Source organism: Tenrec ecaudatus, chromosome 2 (assembly GCF_050624435.1).
Source record: "Tenrec ecaudatus isolate mTenEca1 chromosome 2, mTenEca1.hap1, whole genome shotgun sequence".
In the NCBI taxonomy this organism is placed as follows: Eukaryota; Metazoa; Chordata; class Mammalia; order Afrosoricida; family Tenrecidae; genus Tenrec; species Tenrec ecaudatus.
The window spans coordinates 95,106,215-95,122,280 of NC_134531.1; the positions used below are offsets into that span (position 1 = coordinate 95,106,215).

The 16,066-nt window shown below is 44.1% G+C and overlaps 1 protein-coding gene across 2 annotated transcripts in view; it reads left to right on the top strand.

Annotated features, from left to right (window-relative positions):
* RHOBTB3 (Rho related BTB domain containing 3) overlaps positions 1–16,066 on the top strand; it is a 79,061-nt gene that overhangs the window by 21,077 nt on the left and 41,918 nt on the right. For both annotated transcript variants that reach the window (XM_075541297.1, XM_075541296.1), the window contains exons 5-6: positions 3,129–3,240; positions 4,760–5,125. In XM_075541297.1, coding sequence (XP_075397412.1) covers positions 3,129–3,240; positions 4,760–5,125 — 478 coding nt within the window. The remainder of the gene's footprint in view (positions 1–3,128; positions 3,241–4,759; positions 5,126–16,066) is intronic.

Below are 16,066 nucleotides of genomic sequence, written 5' to 3' on the forward strand. Positions count from 1 at the left end.
TACCTAGCCTTGGGATACAGTAAACCCTGAAACACAGTGGTGAAGGGAAATCCTGAGCACCTGCATGTCCGTTTTGTCTGGAAGATGTACGACTCTACTGATTTATTATCCAGTGCGGGTAATGATTTGGCTGAAGGTTAGGTATTTGAAATGAACAAGATTAGAATATTGGTGACAAGAAAGTATGTGGGTAAACCTCTGTGTATAGACTAAAGAGATGTAGATATTTGTGTTTCATATGAATGCTCCCCAAAGGTTGACTTAGTTAGAGAAGGGTTTTAACAATTGTAAAGATAGGCTGACACCATCTGTGGATACCAGCCAGCCTCTTTCCCCAACCACTCCTGTTATTGCCCAGTGGGCTCATGAGCCAAGAGTTCATGGTGGCCAGGATAGAGGTTATGCATGGGTCCAGCAACATGCCCTTAGACACACTAAGGCTGACTTTATGACAGCTACTATTGAGTGCCAAGCGGAGCAGCAGAGGTCCGCACAGAGTCTGCGACAGGGGACTGGTTCTAGGGGAGCTCACCCAGCACCCTGAAGACGCAGGTGGATTTCAATGGAAGAGTTCCATCCTGGAAAAGCTGCTGTTCCATTCGTACTGGGTTAGACAATGTAGATATGGACCTGTCTTCTCTCCATGCAGTCTTCTGCCAAGACTACCATCGATGGACTTACAGAACACCGGATCCACTGTCTTGGTATCCCATGCAGCATTGCCTAAGATCAAGGAACTCACTTCGAAACAAACGAAGTGTGGTAATGTGCCCATGCTTGTAGAATCCTCTGGCCTCACCGTGTTTGCCGTTGCTCTGAAGTAAGGGTGTCATGGCATGGTGGAATGCCCTGGTGAAGACAGTCACCATATCAATTGGTAGCAGCACGGGGTGGGGGGTGTTCTCCAATAGGCGAACTATGCTCTCAACCAGTGTCCAGTAAACGTGCTGTTTCTTCCATCGCCAGGATTCATGGGGCAGGAACCAAATGATGGCAATGGCAGAGGCTTCATTCACTGTTCCTCATAGTGATTCATGTGGAATTTTTTTGCTCCCTGATCCTGCAACCATATGCCTTTTGAGTCTGGTGGGTCGTAGTTCTAAAGAGAGGGGTACTCTTACCTGGAGACCTGTCTCTGATTTAATTGTACTGGAAGTTAATAACACCCCACGGATCACGTTGGGCTCCTCACGTATCTGCTTCGACAGAAAAACAAGGGAGTTACTTTATTGGATGGTGTGATTGACCCTGATGACCAAAGGGAAGTCGATTTGTATGATGTAAGAGGGTAAAGAAGAATAGTTCTGAAATGCAGGAGATTCCTTAGGACTTCTCTGTGACGAAACTACAGCAACCCAATTCCAGCATGACTACTAATGGCCCAAACCCTTCAGGAATGAGCGTTTGGGTTACTCCCTGGCACAGAGTCATGGCCATTTGGGGTGCTTGCTGGGGGCAAAAGGAATCCAAAGTGGATGGGAGAAAATATTTCTAAATACCAGCTCCTACCACGTGGCCAGTTATAGAACTGAGAGGACTATAATTTTTTTCAGTATTTATTTCTTGTTTTGTTTTACATGGTATATGTATATACGAGGGGAGAATCAAAAAGTTTGTAGAAAAATTTCAGTCTTATTTTCCCATGAACTTTTGAAGCCCCCTTTGTGTGTGTGTGTGTGTGTGTGTGTGTGTGTGTGTGTGTGGTTTGTTTTCTTCCCTCCCTTACTCCATTATTTATTATAAATTGTAAGATGTAAATGGGGCTAGTACCATTTTGGTTGTTCACATGTTCGTTATCCCATGCAAGGAGTAAGTATGACTTCGTAATTGTCTTTATGTAGAGTTCATGTATCGGTTAAGATGTACATAAATGTCAGGTGGACACGGGGTGGACTGTAATGGTTATTGTTCTGTGTCAACTTGGCTAAAGTGTGACTCGCAGTGTTTTGATAGATACTATGTAATAATCATCCTCTTCTCTTATTCGTGGGAGTGAGCCAACAGCCTGACTTCTGACCTATTGGTTTTGGGTTCATCAGGCCTCTGGACCTTGTCAGCCTCCACAATGGCTTGAACAATTTTCTTGAAATAAATCTCTCTCTATGCTTCTATCTGTACACTAGAGTGGGTTTCCTCCTCTACGTCACCTCACCTAAGGCGTGCGTGGTTGGTATGTGGACCGCCATGTGCTTTGCTCTAGCCACACAGTGCAGACCCAGAGCCCCAGCAATAGCCAGGGACGGAGTTTCCAGTCACTTGTCAAACAAAGGATGGACTTGAAAGTATTCTGTTCAGGAAGAAGTTCGAGCATACATGACATTTCCTAGTTGACATAAGGATCTGTAGGCAGGGACCCCACCTCGCCTCTGTCAGTTTGTTGTACTGTGAGAGCATGCGTGCTGTGTGAGGCTGGAAGCGCTGTCGCTGGTTTTACAAATACCAACGGGGCAGAGCTCCCAGAGAAGAGACTGGGAAGAAGGATTGGCAGCCGACTTGTGAGAACATTGCCCTGAAGACGTCAAGAATACCAGCAGAACACTGTCTGATGTGCAAAAGATGAGTCCCGCAGGTAGCAAGGCACTCACAACCTGCCTGGGGGCGAGTGGCTTGGCACCGTGGCTGAAACAATGGGCTGAAACCTAACAACAGCTGTGAGGGTGGGGCTGGACCAGGCCGTGTGCCGTTCTTCTGCACGCGCAGGGTTGCTGTGGGTCGGAACTGACCTCATGGAGCCCGACACCAACAGATACAGAGCAGAGCGCTTTCTGCCGTGCATTGCTCCCCGTGTTGAGTCCTGTGATTGTCTACCGGGATGACCCACAGCCACACAGTGGAGGGCTTGGATTGCTTCGTTATTCAAAAGTATCCGTAATCCCTCCACGAATGGATAGTTTATTAATACTTTAACAAGGTACAGTATGTACCACTTCTTTTGATAAGATGAAAGCATTAAAAAATAGATCTGTAATAAACACTTGCTGGAACGTTAGTAGGTTTACATAAAATGTTAAAAGTCTGTTGCTGTTTACATGTAGATAACACACAGTTGGCACTTGTGATTTGGCAGATAATTAATCATGAGATACAATCTTGTTGGTGCTTTCATTGAAATTCTTCTCATGCTCTAGTTGGAGTATTTTATGATTCAAGCCTTAAATCAGAAGACAAGTGAGAAGATGAAGAAAAGGAAGATGAGCAGCTCCTTTCACGGAGTCAGGCCCCCGCAGCTGGAACAGCCAGGTGTGTTGATGAGCAGTGTCCAGCTGTCCCATGGCGCTGGGTCTTTTTGCTTATTAATTAATTCATTTTCATGTAGTAAAATAATATGTCATATCTTTATCCTTAGGAGAGGAATGTAAAGTAAGCAGAGGCAAATGTCCAGATGGGTAAAGCTTATTTTTAGGTGATTCAGTGTTGTGTGTGTGCCTGTCCATATGCAGAGAAGGCAGTTCTGCTGATAATTGCTGACCCTGAATGGAGGATATATGGGTGCTCACCTTTTTTTAATAGTTGGAAATTTTAAGAAGTCACAGAATTTTAATTTGCTTAGGCTTCCACCCCGTCTTCTAGACGACCTGGGAGGAAGAAGCCGAGTGTAGACGCGGGGTTCTTTTCTTTGGAATTCATTCAGTGATAGGAGTGGATTTGCAACCAGGTGAAAGTAAAGGATGGTGACTGCTAAACGTCAGTATTGGGAGGAATGTTTTATTTTAAAAGCAAAACGATAACCCTGCAGCTGTCAGGCCGATTTTGACTCCTGGTGGCCGTCTCGGGCAGAATAGAATGCTCCTGGAGCCTTCCTACGGTTGGAATCTCTATCGAAGCAGGCTGTCACACCTTTCCCCTTCGGAGTAGCGGAGAGGTTTGAACCCGCACCGTCCGTGAGCAGCTGAGCGCATAACTACCCGGCCACCATTGCACTGTTGTGTTTGAAATGGAAATCCTCTGCCTGTGAGTGATTCGGATTCGTCACAGACCCAGGACAGGACAGGGTAGAACTGCTCCGTAGAGTTTCTGAGGCTGCAGGTCTTCTGGGGAGTGGAGAGCTCATCTTTCTTCAGCAGAGTGGCTGGTAGATTCACACTGTCCACATTTCAGCACTTACCCTAGTTCGTTGCTTTTATTTTTTTTTAATCATAACCACCTGCCACTGTGTCCATTCTGACCCATAGTGACCCTCTGTAGAGTTTTGCATCTTTAAGGAAGCAGAGAGCCCATCTTTGTTCCACTGGTGAGTTTGATCTCCTTCGCTGGCAGCTTGCAGGCCAGCACTTGCCCATTGTGCCATCTGGGCTCCTTGAGGATTATTATTTTATTGCTCTCTACATCATTGGATAGGAGCTCTGGTGTTTAGTGGTTATGCGTTTGGGCTGCGATCTGCAAGGTCAGCAGTTCAAAACTACTAGCCACTCCTTGGGAGAAAGACGGGGCCTTGCACTCCTATAAACAGTTAGTCTCTGACACTCAAAGGGCAGTTGGATCCACGTCATTAGTAGGTTTCCTATTTGCACTATAAAAAGTACCATTGCATAAATGCATACATGTTCAAGTGTGTGTCTCTGTTGTGAAATTCTACAACAGAAAAATGCATTTAAATATTGTTCTTAAGTTATACAAAATTGCTGCTTTTATTGGTGGAAATTTGGCCATTTCATTTGGTTCAACCTACTATTTTGTTGTACTTAAAGAAAAGCTGAAATCATAGATCTAAATAGAAATTAAATTTTTTTCTTTTCTTTTTTTTTTTAAAAAACAACAGAGAAGATGCCCGTCTTAAAGGCTGAAGCATCCCACTATAATGCTGATTTAAATAACTTGCTCTTCTGCTGCCAGTGTGTCGACGTGGTGTTTTACAACCCTGATTTAAGGGAAGTCGTGGAGGCCCACAAGATCGTTCTGTGCGCTGTGAGCCACGTGTTCATGCTGCTTTTCAATGTGAAGAGCCCCAGTGACATCCAGGACTCCAGCATTGTCCGGACTGCCCAGGATCTCTTTGCTATCAACAGAGAGCCTGCATTTCCAGGTGCTAGCCAGGAGTCCTCCGGCAACCCACCCTTACGCGTCATCGTGAAGGACGTCCTCTTCTGCGCCTGCTTGTCAGACATCCTGCGCTTCATTTATTCAGGTACTTGCCCAGCCGTTCTGGTCACTTCCACTGCCTTCGGCTCTTGAAGTGAAGTCAACCTGTGTGGTCCTCCAGGGGCTTGGCTTGTTTTCTATCTGTCTTCTCCCTCCCATCCAAGGAAGGACTGTATGGCTACTGAGCTCAGAAACCCGGCCACACTTTCTGCCTTTCTTGCAAGTTGATTTGCCTTATTGCTAAACCTACTAGTAAAAACCAAAATCCCTTTTCCTCCTGAGTGGGGATGTTAAGAGGTTAAGGACCCCAAATAGGAAAACACAAGGATCTACTGTCTAATTTCACTTTCAAGAAATACAAATTTCCCAGTGTATGCCAAGTTTCTAAATCTGCAGACCTAGCTCTGGATTCTTTATTTTTAAAAAGTTTATTATCAATTGAGAATTAATACATATATTATCCCATAGTTCATTCATGTCAAACAGAATTGTCCAATTGCTACCACAGTCAATTTCCAAACATCCTTTTTCTTTCTGAACTCCTTGACATCGTCTTTTCCTCCCCCTCTCCCACTGTAACACGCTCCCCAAACGGATTCTACTTGCTGTCCCTATAGGTTCATCAATCCTGAGTCTCATATGTTTAAATATTTTTTAAATTATAATTTAATAATGTTTAATCTTGAATCTCACAGCTCAGAATTTAAAACTAACATCGAAGAACCAAAATGATAAACTGAAAATAGCAAAAATGTTTTAATGGTGCACTTAAGGAATCATACAGGAGAGTGCTTAGTTTCTCTTTTCAATATGTTCCTGTGGAAAGTATGTCTGACTTACTCAATGAGTTTGCCCATGACACCCATTGAGTATTCTTAGAGACTAGTGAGGCCTTTAAGGTGGTGGGTGATTGCCTGCTTAACATAGTAGCAATAAAAGAGCCAGATGCATTCCCAGTGACTAAGCCTGCAAGTAATGTTCTCCTAAGGAGGAGTGGTTTCTACCTTACTTGCAGGATTAGTCCATGCAGGTAGACGGGGAAATATAGGAGGATGGGAGAAAGGGGAAACAATAAAAAGAAACATTGTCCGCATCTGGCAACTACCAGTTTCCATGACCCTTTCCTGAGAGCCAGTTACTTACTATGTGTCTGATGTCCTCTGATAATGTTTGAAAGAGATGAATATTTACCCACTTCTCACTTAGGACTACCTCCTTATTGACAGGTCACATTTAACATAGTAAACAATCCAACCTACTGTATATACTCGAGTATAAGCCAACCGAGTATAAGCCGAGGTACTTAATTATTACCTGGGAAACCAGAAAAACGGATTGACTCGAGTATAAGCCTAGGGTGGAAAATGCAGAAGCTATTAATGAGTTTCAATAATCAAAACAAATGAAAATAAAATTACTAAAAATTGAGACAAAAACATAAATAAAAGGACAAGTCGTTTAACATTAGTAGATCAGCACAGTAAGTGGAAAATAGGTTCAACAAAAACAATAAGGTATCAACAATGATACCTTGAGTACTAGTCCCTGAGCTCAATCAGCAATGTAAAGAGTTAAGATCCTTCAAAACTGGATTCCTCATCATCATCCGTATCCCAATGCAGAGCTTCAGCTGGTGTGAGGTCATCATCATAGACGCTGTCCTCACTGAGATCACCGTCATCACCATCACGGCTGTCATTTTCATACAAAGCACAGTCTTCACTGCCATCCACAGCATTGCTAATACTACATTTCTGGAAGGCACGTCGCACCATGTCTTCTGAAATATCTTCCCATGCATCTCGAACCCACTTTGCTGTTAACTCTATGTTAGGCTTCATGAGATTTCCTCCTTTTGTTAGTTGGGCTTGACCAGATGACATCCATTCATGCCACATCCTTCACACATGGTCTTTAAAAGGCTTATTTAAAGATACATCCAGAGGCTGCAGTACAGATGTAAGCCTACCTAGAATAACAGCTAAAGTAACTTTACTAGATTTTGCCAGTTTTTTTATGTCATTCGATAGGTGGTCTCTGAACATATCCCAAACAAGTAACGGTGGCTTTTTCTTTAAGGCTGCTCCTGGTTGTCAGTTCCAGATTTCTTCCAGACATTTTTTGTTCCATTTTCACCATCCAGCCTTTAACATGGGCACGCACAGTAATTTTTGGTGGGAAATTGATCTTTTTAGGCAAGGTCTTTCTTTTAAAAATAATGACAGGACACAGCTTAGTTCCATTAGCCACATATGATAGAATAACTGTAAAGTGTTTTTTTTTCATTTTCTGTGGTTTTGAGAAAAATGTTTTTTTTCTCCTAAACTTGCCACAGTTCTGTTGCTTGGAAGATCAAAAGTCATGGTAGTTTCATTCATATTCCCAATATTTGCCAGGTCATAATTATAAATCCTTTTTTGTTTTATAATAAATGACTGGAATGACATAATTTTTTCTTCAAGGTCTTGTGGCAATTTCTGGGAAATCTTTGTTCTTTGTCCAAACTTATTCATGAAGCAGGTAGACTATCCTGCTGAAGCAGCAAATTTTTCAATGCCTGGTGCTTTATATTTGTCATCCTTAGCCATTTGTAGAGCACGTATGTGGATTCCCATGCGTGTTACGCAGTTACCATTTTGACGACTCTCCATAACCCATTTATGCAATTCACTTTCTAGAGCCCCATAAAGAGACATTAAACCACGACAAACTTTTTTAGCTTTTGGAATCTGTTCCAAGTCAGCCTTGATTCTCCACCACTCCCTCACTTGCTTTTCGTCAACAGTATTTGCAATACTGTTATTGCTCTCTTCTGCTCTTGACACAACCTTCATTTTGAAACCAGCCTCATATGACCGGCATTTTTGTTTTGGTTCAATAGTATCCATTTCTAATAGGATAAAAAAGCAAGACTTTGAAAAAGAACTTTCATGGTAATGCCCCCCCACCACCACCACCCCACCCCCCATGTGTTAGTTGGGAGGAGGTCGGGGGGGCACAGTCCATGCAGCTGGCCAGGGATGCAGGATGTGAATTAACATAGAGACCAGAGAGGAGAGAAGGAGCGCAGCCACAGACACATCCTTACCAGTTCATTGGCGGCATAGGTGAATCACTATGGGTGCTTCTGCGAATTGGAGCCTTCGACATCATTGGACGGCTTTGATTGGTTAAATGTGAGTAAACAAACATTCAAAGCCCTGCAGTGTCAGTGGGACTTTGAATGAACAGCAGAGGACTGGCAATCACCTGCTAGTTAACAGGCGCTCGCCCCGTTACCTGGGGGGGGAGCAGCGAGGTGTAACATCTCGCTGGGTTACCACTGACTGTGCAGTAACCCAAATAATAACATCTGGCAGCAGTGAATGCTGAAGTGCAGGGCAAGTGTACTGCTGACTGTGATGCTTATGGTTATGTGCCCACTTGGGTGGACATGATTCACAGGGATATGGCAGTTATGTAACGGTGAATTTCTGCATTTATGTAATGATGTAGTCATTTTCCATTTTGTAGTTCTGATGTGATAATTCTCCATTTTCGAGTAATACCGATTTTAATGTAACAGCTTGCTCTTTGGAGCCTAACCAGGTAGCTAAGTGAAGAATGGACATCCTAGGGAAATAGGAGTTAGTAATCTTGTAATTCTTGGTAGCTGTTGTTTCCAGGAGCATAAAGTGGAAGGTGATGGCTGGCAGGAGTAGAGGCTTGTAAAGTTAAGTGGGAGCTGTTCCTACTGATCTTACCATTTTCTGCATCATATTGGGTTCTAGGAAGCTCATTTCTGGTATATGACAAAACTCAAAACACCCTTCTCATTGTCATCGAGTTGACTCTGACTCATAGCAACCCTATACAAAGTTTTTGAGACTGTGAACCTTTACAGGAAAAGACAGCCTCATCTTTCTCCAACAGAGTGACTGGTGGGTTTGAACTGCTAACCTTGTTGTTAGCAGCCCAATGCCTAACCCACGGTGGCACCAGCAGTACTTCTGATGGTGTCATTCATTCACTCACTGCCATGGAGTTGATTTAAACTCAGTAGGACGCTATGGGTAGAACCACCCTTGTAGGTTTCTGACTGCATTTTTATAGGAGCAGAAAGTTTCATCTTTCTCCCTTCCCGTGCTTGGTGAGTTTGAACTACTGACCTTGTGGTTAGCAGCCCAGGGCTTAATCACTTGTGTCCCCATGGATTTTTTTGATAATGATAGGGGGATGGAATAGAGTGGATTAGACAGGAGCGTGGTTAGAACTCTGAATAGGAGTTGGTTTGATCAGCCTCAAGAAGGCCTAAGGTCTGAGGTGGAGGACTGCAATTGCAGTTTGTCCCTCATGCCTCTTAAATGTTGAAGGGCATACAAATTACCTGATGATCTCGCTAATAGGCACATTCTGATCCAGTAGGGGTGGACATGGGGGTGGGAGGACTGAGAGTCTGTGTTTCTAACAGCCAGCCAGGGGACCTTTTGTTGTAGACCACAGGAGGTAGTTAGAACACTTGATCTTGGCATTCAGCCCAGAGGCCTAGGAGAGGAACCCAGTTAATCAGTCTTGGGCACAGTTAATCAGTTTTGGGGTCAGCAGCAAGGCCTAAGGGATGCTGAAATCTCCCGAGCTTGGGCTCCCTGGACTCTGCTGAATCCACTGCCTGAAGATGGAGGGAGTTAACTGCCTGGGTCAAAGTGAAGTGAGCCTGGAAAGAGATTGGAGCTAGAAGTGCATGATCTGATCTCTTGGGTGTGTCCTGGCCAAGGTGGGAGGTGGTATCAGGTGTGAACAGGGGCCAGATGACTGACTAGGGGTTATAGGGGGACCTTGATGGTGATTGAAGAAAAGGGGGAAAATACTGGTTCTGCAAAGTCCCTATTAATTACTCTTTAATGATTTACAGATATTCCTGACTCAAGGAAAGGCTGTGCATACTATGCTTTAAAAGGTATTAAAGCTGTATTGCACAGCAAAGACATGTTTGGCAAAATAGAGAAAAAGTGAAAACAAAACAGATCACATGGATTCTCACTATTAGGAAAAAAAGTCTAAGCATTTATTTTGGTATTTTGTTTGCCCTCCAGTCTTTGCTTTTCTCTAAGTTTCTGTTTGTTTTTTATACATTTTTATGAAATCTAATAAGAATTTCATTTCTACATTTTATCAGATACATCAAATATGGAAATTAAAAATTTAAAAATATTTCAAACATTTTAAGCAGGTCCTGATCTTTAAGATAGTTCTGCAGTAGTTTCCTCACAGAGAGACTAGTCCACCCACAGGCTATGTTAGGGAAGTGTGTAAGTTAGACTAGTAATGCAGACATAAAGTTTCTTGGCAGGAGTATTTGCTCTAAGAAAACATAGGTTGAAATACCATATAAACTTATCCCTTGCCATTTTCCCAATGAATGTCTTAATCTTGGAATAAAATAGCATATCTTTCTGGCTTTCGAAATTGGAAAATGCATGTGAATGTATATATAAGCATAATGGCTCTGAAAATATCCTTTGTAGGTATAGGTGTGTTTGTGTTCTCAGCAGACTCTCTTTATTTTTAGCCACCCAACTAAGCATTTACTTCCTCCAACATCCACTAGAGAATTCAACAGTGCGCGCGCGCGAGCACACACACACACAGTCCTGTATTTGGGAAGATGCTGTTCACTACTAGTCTGGTTAACATTTTTTTATCTCTCTAGAAGGCTTCAGTTACTAAGTTTTATACTCACATTTCCAAGTAAACAGACACAGTAGCAAGACTGCCTGTTTGGCATAAATTTTCTGTTGGATAATCACCAGCATGGCATAATGTATAACTGTGGAGGGGGCTTCAAAAGGTTCGTGGGAAAATGTCATTCCTTTTAGCTGTTTTTCCACGAGCTTTTTGAAGCCCCACCCGAAGGAGCGATCCCTGGAGGGAAAGGAGCCCTCTGAGAAAGGAAGCCAGGACCGAGCAACTCCGTACATGGTGTACAGTGTGGACATTCTTTAAATATTTGATGCAGCCTTAGGCTGCAACTATTGAGTCTCACGGTCCCAAGTGGTTAGGAATTTAAATATTTGTAACCGCTTCAAGAATTTAGCTTTGGGTTCTTTCTGCTGAGATGGACCTTGGAATTTCATGTTCGTTGTGGAAGTGCTGTCGAGGCTGCGTAGGTAGACTCTGTGGCAAGGGGATTTCATTTCTCTGCAAAGTGCTGTATTCGGATGCAAACCATACACCCCCCCCCCCCCCCCCGCTATGTGTTTGCAACCACCCTTCCCTGCTCCCCAGGTGTTTTTGTAAACACCCTCTGCTAACTCTTCTTTCTTTTTTAACATCAATGTGTAAAAAGAAGTTGGCATCGGGGTTCTGAATAAAATATCTCCCAGTGGGGAGATAGCAGCTGGCAAACAAACGTAGGAGGCGTGTGTTATTCAAGTGAAAATGGGGTCTCCTCCAGTGCCTGGTCATTCTGTGCTCTGTTCTTTACTGCACTGCCCAGACACACAGCCCACGATGCAGGAATGCACCGTTCTGGACGTACATTCAGTAAAGCCCATGTGAAATGAACTAAAAATCACTCCAGTATGCGGATCAAGGGCATCAACTAACAATTCTAAAATTAGGAAAGTGCCCCAGTCATTTGTTTGGCCTTGAGGAAATTCGTCTTCCTTGTATTAATTAGGCATGTGTATATATTTTTTCAAACAGATCAGTGGCCCCTGGGGATTTTTTTTTCCATGAGAGGGGTTGCGTGGATCCTGAGGCCTGGTCCTGCCGTGTGTTATGCGGGAGGGCGTCTCTGTAGGTTATTTTTGTTGTGAGTTGTATGGAAGCAGATCACCGTACCTTTCTTCTGTGGTCTCACTGGGAAGGTTTGAACTGTCAGCCTTTAGGTAGTAGTTGAGTCCAGCCATGTGTGCCACCCATGTACCTCGTGGAGATTTACCTGTTACTAAATCTGTGTGTGTGGCGGTGGGGGGTGGGAGGCTGTGGAAAGAGATGACGGAGAAGCTTAATGTCATCAGCCAGAACAAGTCCAGAGCCAGCTGCAGAACAGGACCATCAGTCGCTCACACACACATTTAAAGTAAAGCTGAAGATGATTGAAACAAGTCCCTGAGCCCCAAGGTGCTACCCTAAGTATTCCACCTGATACCTGAAAATGGCACAAAGGCATTAAAATGTCGGGAAAGACAGAAAAGAAAGTCAGGGGAGATTCTGAACTTGCTCTTGAGCATAGAATAACGAATGCAAAAGGAAGAAATGATTAAATAAAGTTGCTGAACAGAAGATTTCCAGGGGGAGGGGTGGGATTGAAGAAGTACAGTGAAGTACTGTACTGACCTGACTCGACAATCAAAAGCAGAATCCTCCCAGCATTTCTGAAAACTGGAGGGGAAACTGGTTGCAGCACTTCAGGATTCTCGGGACAAACTATTAAAGACCTTAAAAACACCTTAAAAGACCACGGAAGAAATACAGTCACTCTACCAAAAAGAACTGCTCGGTGTTCAACCAGTTCAGGAGTCGTGTATGACCAAGAACCATTGGTATTGAAGGAAGAAGTACAAGTTGCATTGAAGACATTAGCAGGCAAGAAGACGCCAAAATGGACATGGTGGTGGGGATGGAGGTTATGCATGGGTGCAGCAACATGGTGAACTGGTGCATAGTGTTGCTGACTGTACGGATGGCCTGTCTGGATTTGACTTTGCTTCTGGATGCACACTTCACAAGGTTCCAACTGGAATGAAGACTCTTCATGTTGAAAAATATGATTGTCTTTTCAGAGCACTAGGTTGATGTATATAACTGGGCAGTATATAAATTGGATACCCAAAATTGGGGGAGAATAAAGGCATGAAGTAGTTTGCTTTGGAGACAGCACACCAACTAAAATGTTACCACAAATGGACGCAGTGTTGGATATACTAATTTGTATATGCCAAGAAATTTGGAAGGTATGTACCTCACCGCCTGGCTGGAAAAGATCCATTCATACTCATACTAATTTCAAAGAAAGGTTACCTCGCAGAATGTGGAGATAGCAAACCATATCAATATATGTACGTTAACGGGACTGTCAGCAATGCAACCCCTTTCAAAAAAAGGATGTGGAATGGGGACTTTCATTGCTGATGTCAGATGGATCTTAGTTGAAAGCAGAGAATACGAGAAAGATACTTGTGTTTTATTCCCTATGCAAAGTCATTTACTTGTTTAGGTCTTCACAAATTATGGATAACATTGCAAAGAAGAAAAATTCCAGGACATTTGATTGTGCTTTTGTGGATCCTGCACATGAACCAATAGGCAATTGTTCAGACAGCTCAAGGGGAGACTGCATGGTGTCAGGATGTAGCCTTTCACCTTGTTAACTCAGTGTGCGTGCTGAGCAGCGACACGGGACTGTGTGGAAAAGAGCCCGCCATCAGGATTGGAAGAAGGTTCAACAACATCGGATAAACAGATGCTGAAACTTGCTTGCTGGAAGTGAAGAGGATTTGTGGCGAAGCCTGATGAAGGTCCGAGACTCCAGCCTTTCTTATGGGTGACACGTAAACCTAAGGAAAGCCAGAATCTTCGTTACTGGACCAAGAAGCAACGGCATCATAAACAGAGACATTTGAAATTGTCAAGAAGTTTATTTTCCTTGGATCCAGTCGGCACCCATATTGCATCAGGCAAATCTGCTCCCAAAGACCTCTTTAAAGTACTCAAAAGCCAGTATGATACCACTCGGAGGATCTCGGTGACCCGAACTATGGTGTGTTCAGTCACCTCATGTGCACGTGCATGCCGGACATTGAACAAGGACAAGACTGAAGAGGAATCGGCACATTTGAATTAGGAGGTTGGCTCAGAGAAATGAATATAGCATAGACTGCCAATCTTGGACGAGCTCAGCCAGAATGCTCCTTAGAGGCAAGGAATGTGAGCTTTGTCTCATGTACTTTGGACATACCATCAGGAGGAAGCAGTCTCTAGAGAAAGACATCATCCTTGGTTAAGTGAAGGGTTAAGAAGAGAGAGAGAGAGAGAGAGAGAGAGAGAGAGAGAGAGAGAGAGAGAGAGAGAGAGAGGCCCCTCAACAAGCTGGATGGACACAGTGTCTGCAAAAGCAGTCTCGAACCTAACAACTGTGAGCAGGACCAGGCAGTGCTTCATTCTGTGGTTCTGTGGGCTCACTATGAGGTGGCACGTAACAGTAGCAACATATAATTGGATTATTTGCAGCTGCTTTCAGAGAATCTGCTACGTGAAGTTCTTAGATAGGTGTTCTCTAGGTGGTATTTGGGTGCTAAACAACATCTGTGTTCCCTGAGTGTAGACCACCAAAATGGCTGGCATCTTCGGTGGCTGGGAGTCCCTAGGTGAGGAAGACAGGCTGCTTGGCTGCTAAGCAAAACTTAGAGGAGAGAGTCCACCCACACGCATCACAGAGGAAGGCCTGGAGATGACTGCTGGAAGTCCCCCGGGAATTCCTATAGAGCACTGTTCTCCTGAGACCCACGGGGCCTCGCCGTGCCAGTCAGACATACCATAATCCCCCTGAGTTCTGATAATGGCGGCCATCAACATTCAATGCTCATTTGAATCACTTGGAAACTTTTAAATAGTCTGGATGCCTGAGACCCAGCTCCAGAAAAATCTAGTTTAATTGAGGTGATTTTATAGAAGGTCTTTGTGTAACTTTAATGCACAGCTAGGACTGAGAATCCCCGGTACAGGGAAGATGCTTAGAATCCACTGGACTCTACAGAATTCTTGCAGGCCTGATGTCTTATGTAGACCCCCCCCCAAAAAAAAAACCACCCAATTTTAATAGGGAGCTAATCCAGCCATCATACCATTCCATAGTTCAGTCATGTCAAGCAGTACTGTAAAATTGCCCTCAAAATCAGCTTCAAGCCTTTTCTTCCTTCTTGAACTCCTTGATATCTCTATACAGACTTTAATGTGCATGTGTGCTGGTGAAATTTCCTCTAGAGGAGACCTGAAGAAGTGATTTGATTTTAAAGAGTCTGTGAGCCCCCTCTCCCAAAGTTAAAAAATATATATCATCAGCACAGGGAGAGAACAAAAAGCTTCGAGCCACCTCGATTCTAGACGGGGGTGTCCTTGGGAGTACAGGGTGGAAAGAGAGCTAACAGAGGAGTCCGGAAAGCAGCGATCAGAGACAGGAAGCTACAACAGGCCAGGCAGACTGGCTTTTTGAGAGACTTTATTAGTCTTTTCCTCTCTGTATTCTGCGATGTCTTGATAATAGTCGAATTTGTCCAAGGTTGGGACTACTTAGACCACAGAGACGGGGAAAGGACTCCCCCCCACCCCACCTGCCGGCACACACAGTAAACAGGCAGACCGCGGGAATGGGGGTGAGAGGATGTGGGAGGGCACCGAGTGCTGCAGGGATTCAGTGGTAATGAGACCGCAGGACTACAGGTGTATCAGATTAGCCTTCTGACCCTTCCGAGTCCGGTCGCTGCTTGATCTCCTTGTTGAAAAAAAAATTATTGTGTGCCTTCCCTACTGCCAGATCCATGAAAGCATCTAGCAGCAACGTGGCTTGCCCACGGGAAGCATGGGGAGACACAGATTGGGAGCAGATGGAAGAGAATCTTGAGCCATGCAGACAGGTGTGTGCACTCAGTCCTGCCACTCACAACAGACAGAACTAGAACTAGAACCCCGGTCTCCCAGCTCTGTCCTCCCCACGACACCTTTTAAATGACTTAGAATCAGGGATTTTTTAAAGCCAGAATTGTACCTTGCAAGTCTGGCTAGACCAGAGGTTGTACACTGGTGCAGATAGGAGCTGGAGGCACAGGGATTCCAGGGCGGATGACACCTCCAGGACCAGGGGTGTGAGGGGCGATACTGGGAGAGTAGAGGGTGAGTGGGTTGGGAAGAGGGAACCAATTACAAGGATCTACATGTGACATCCTCCTGGGGGACGGACAACAGAAAAGTGGGTGAAGGGAAACATCGGACAGGGCAAGATATGACA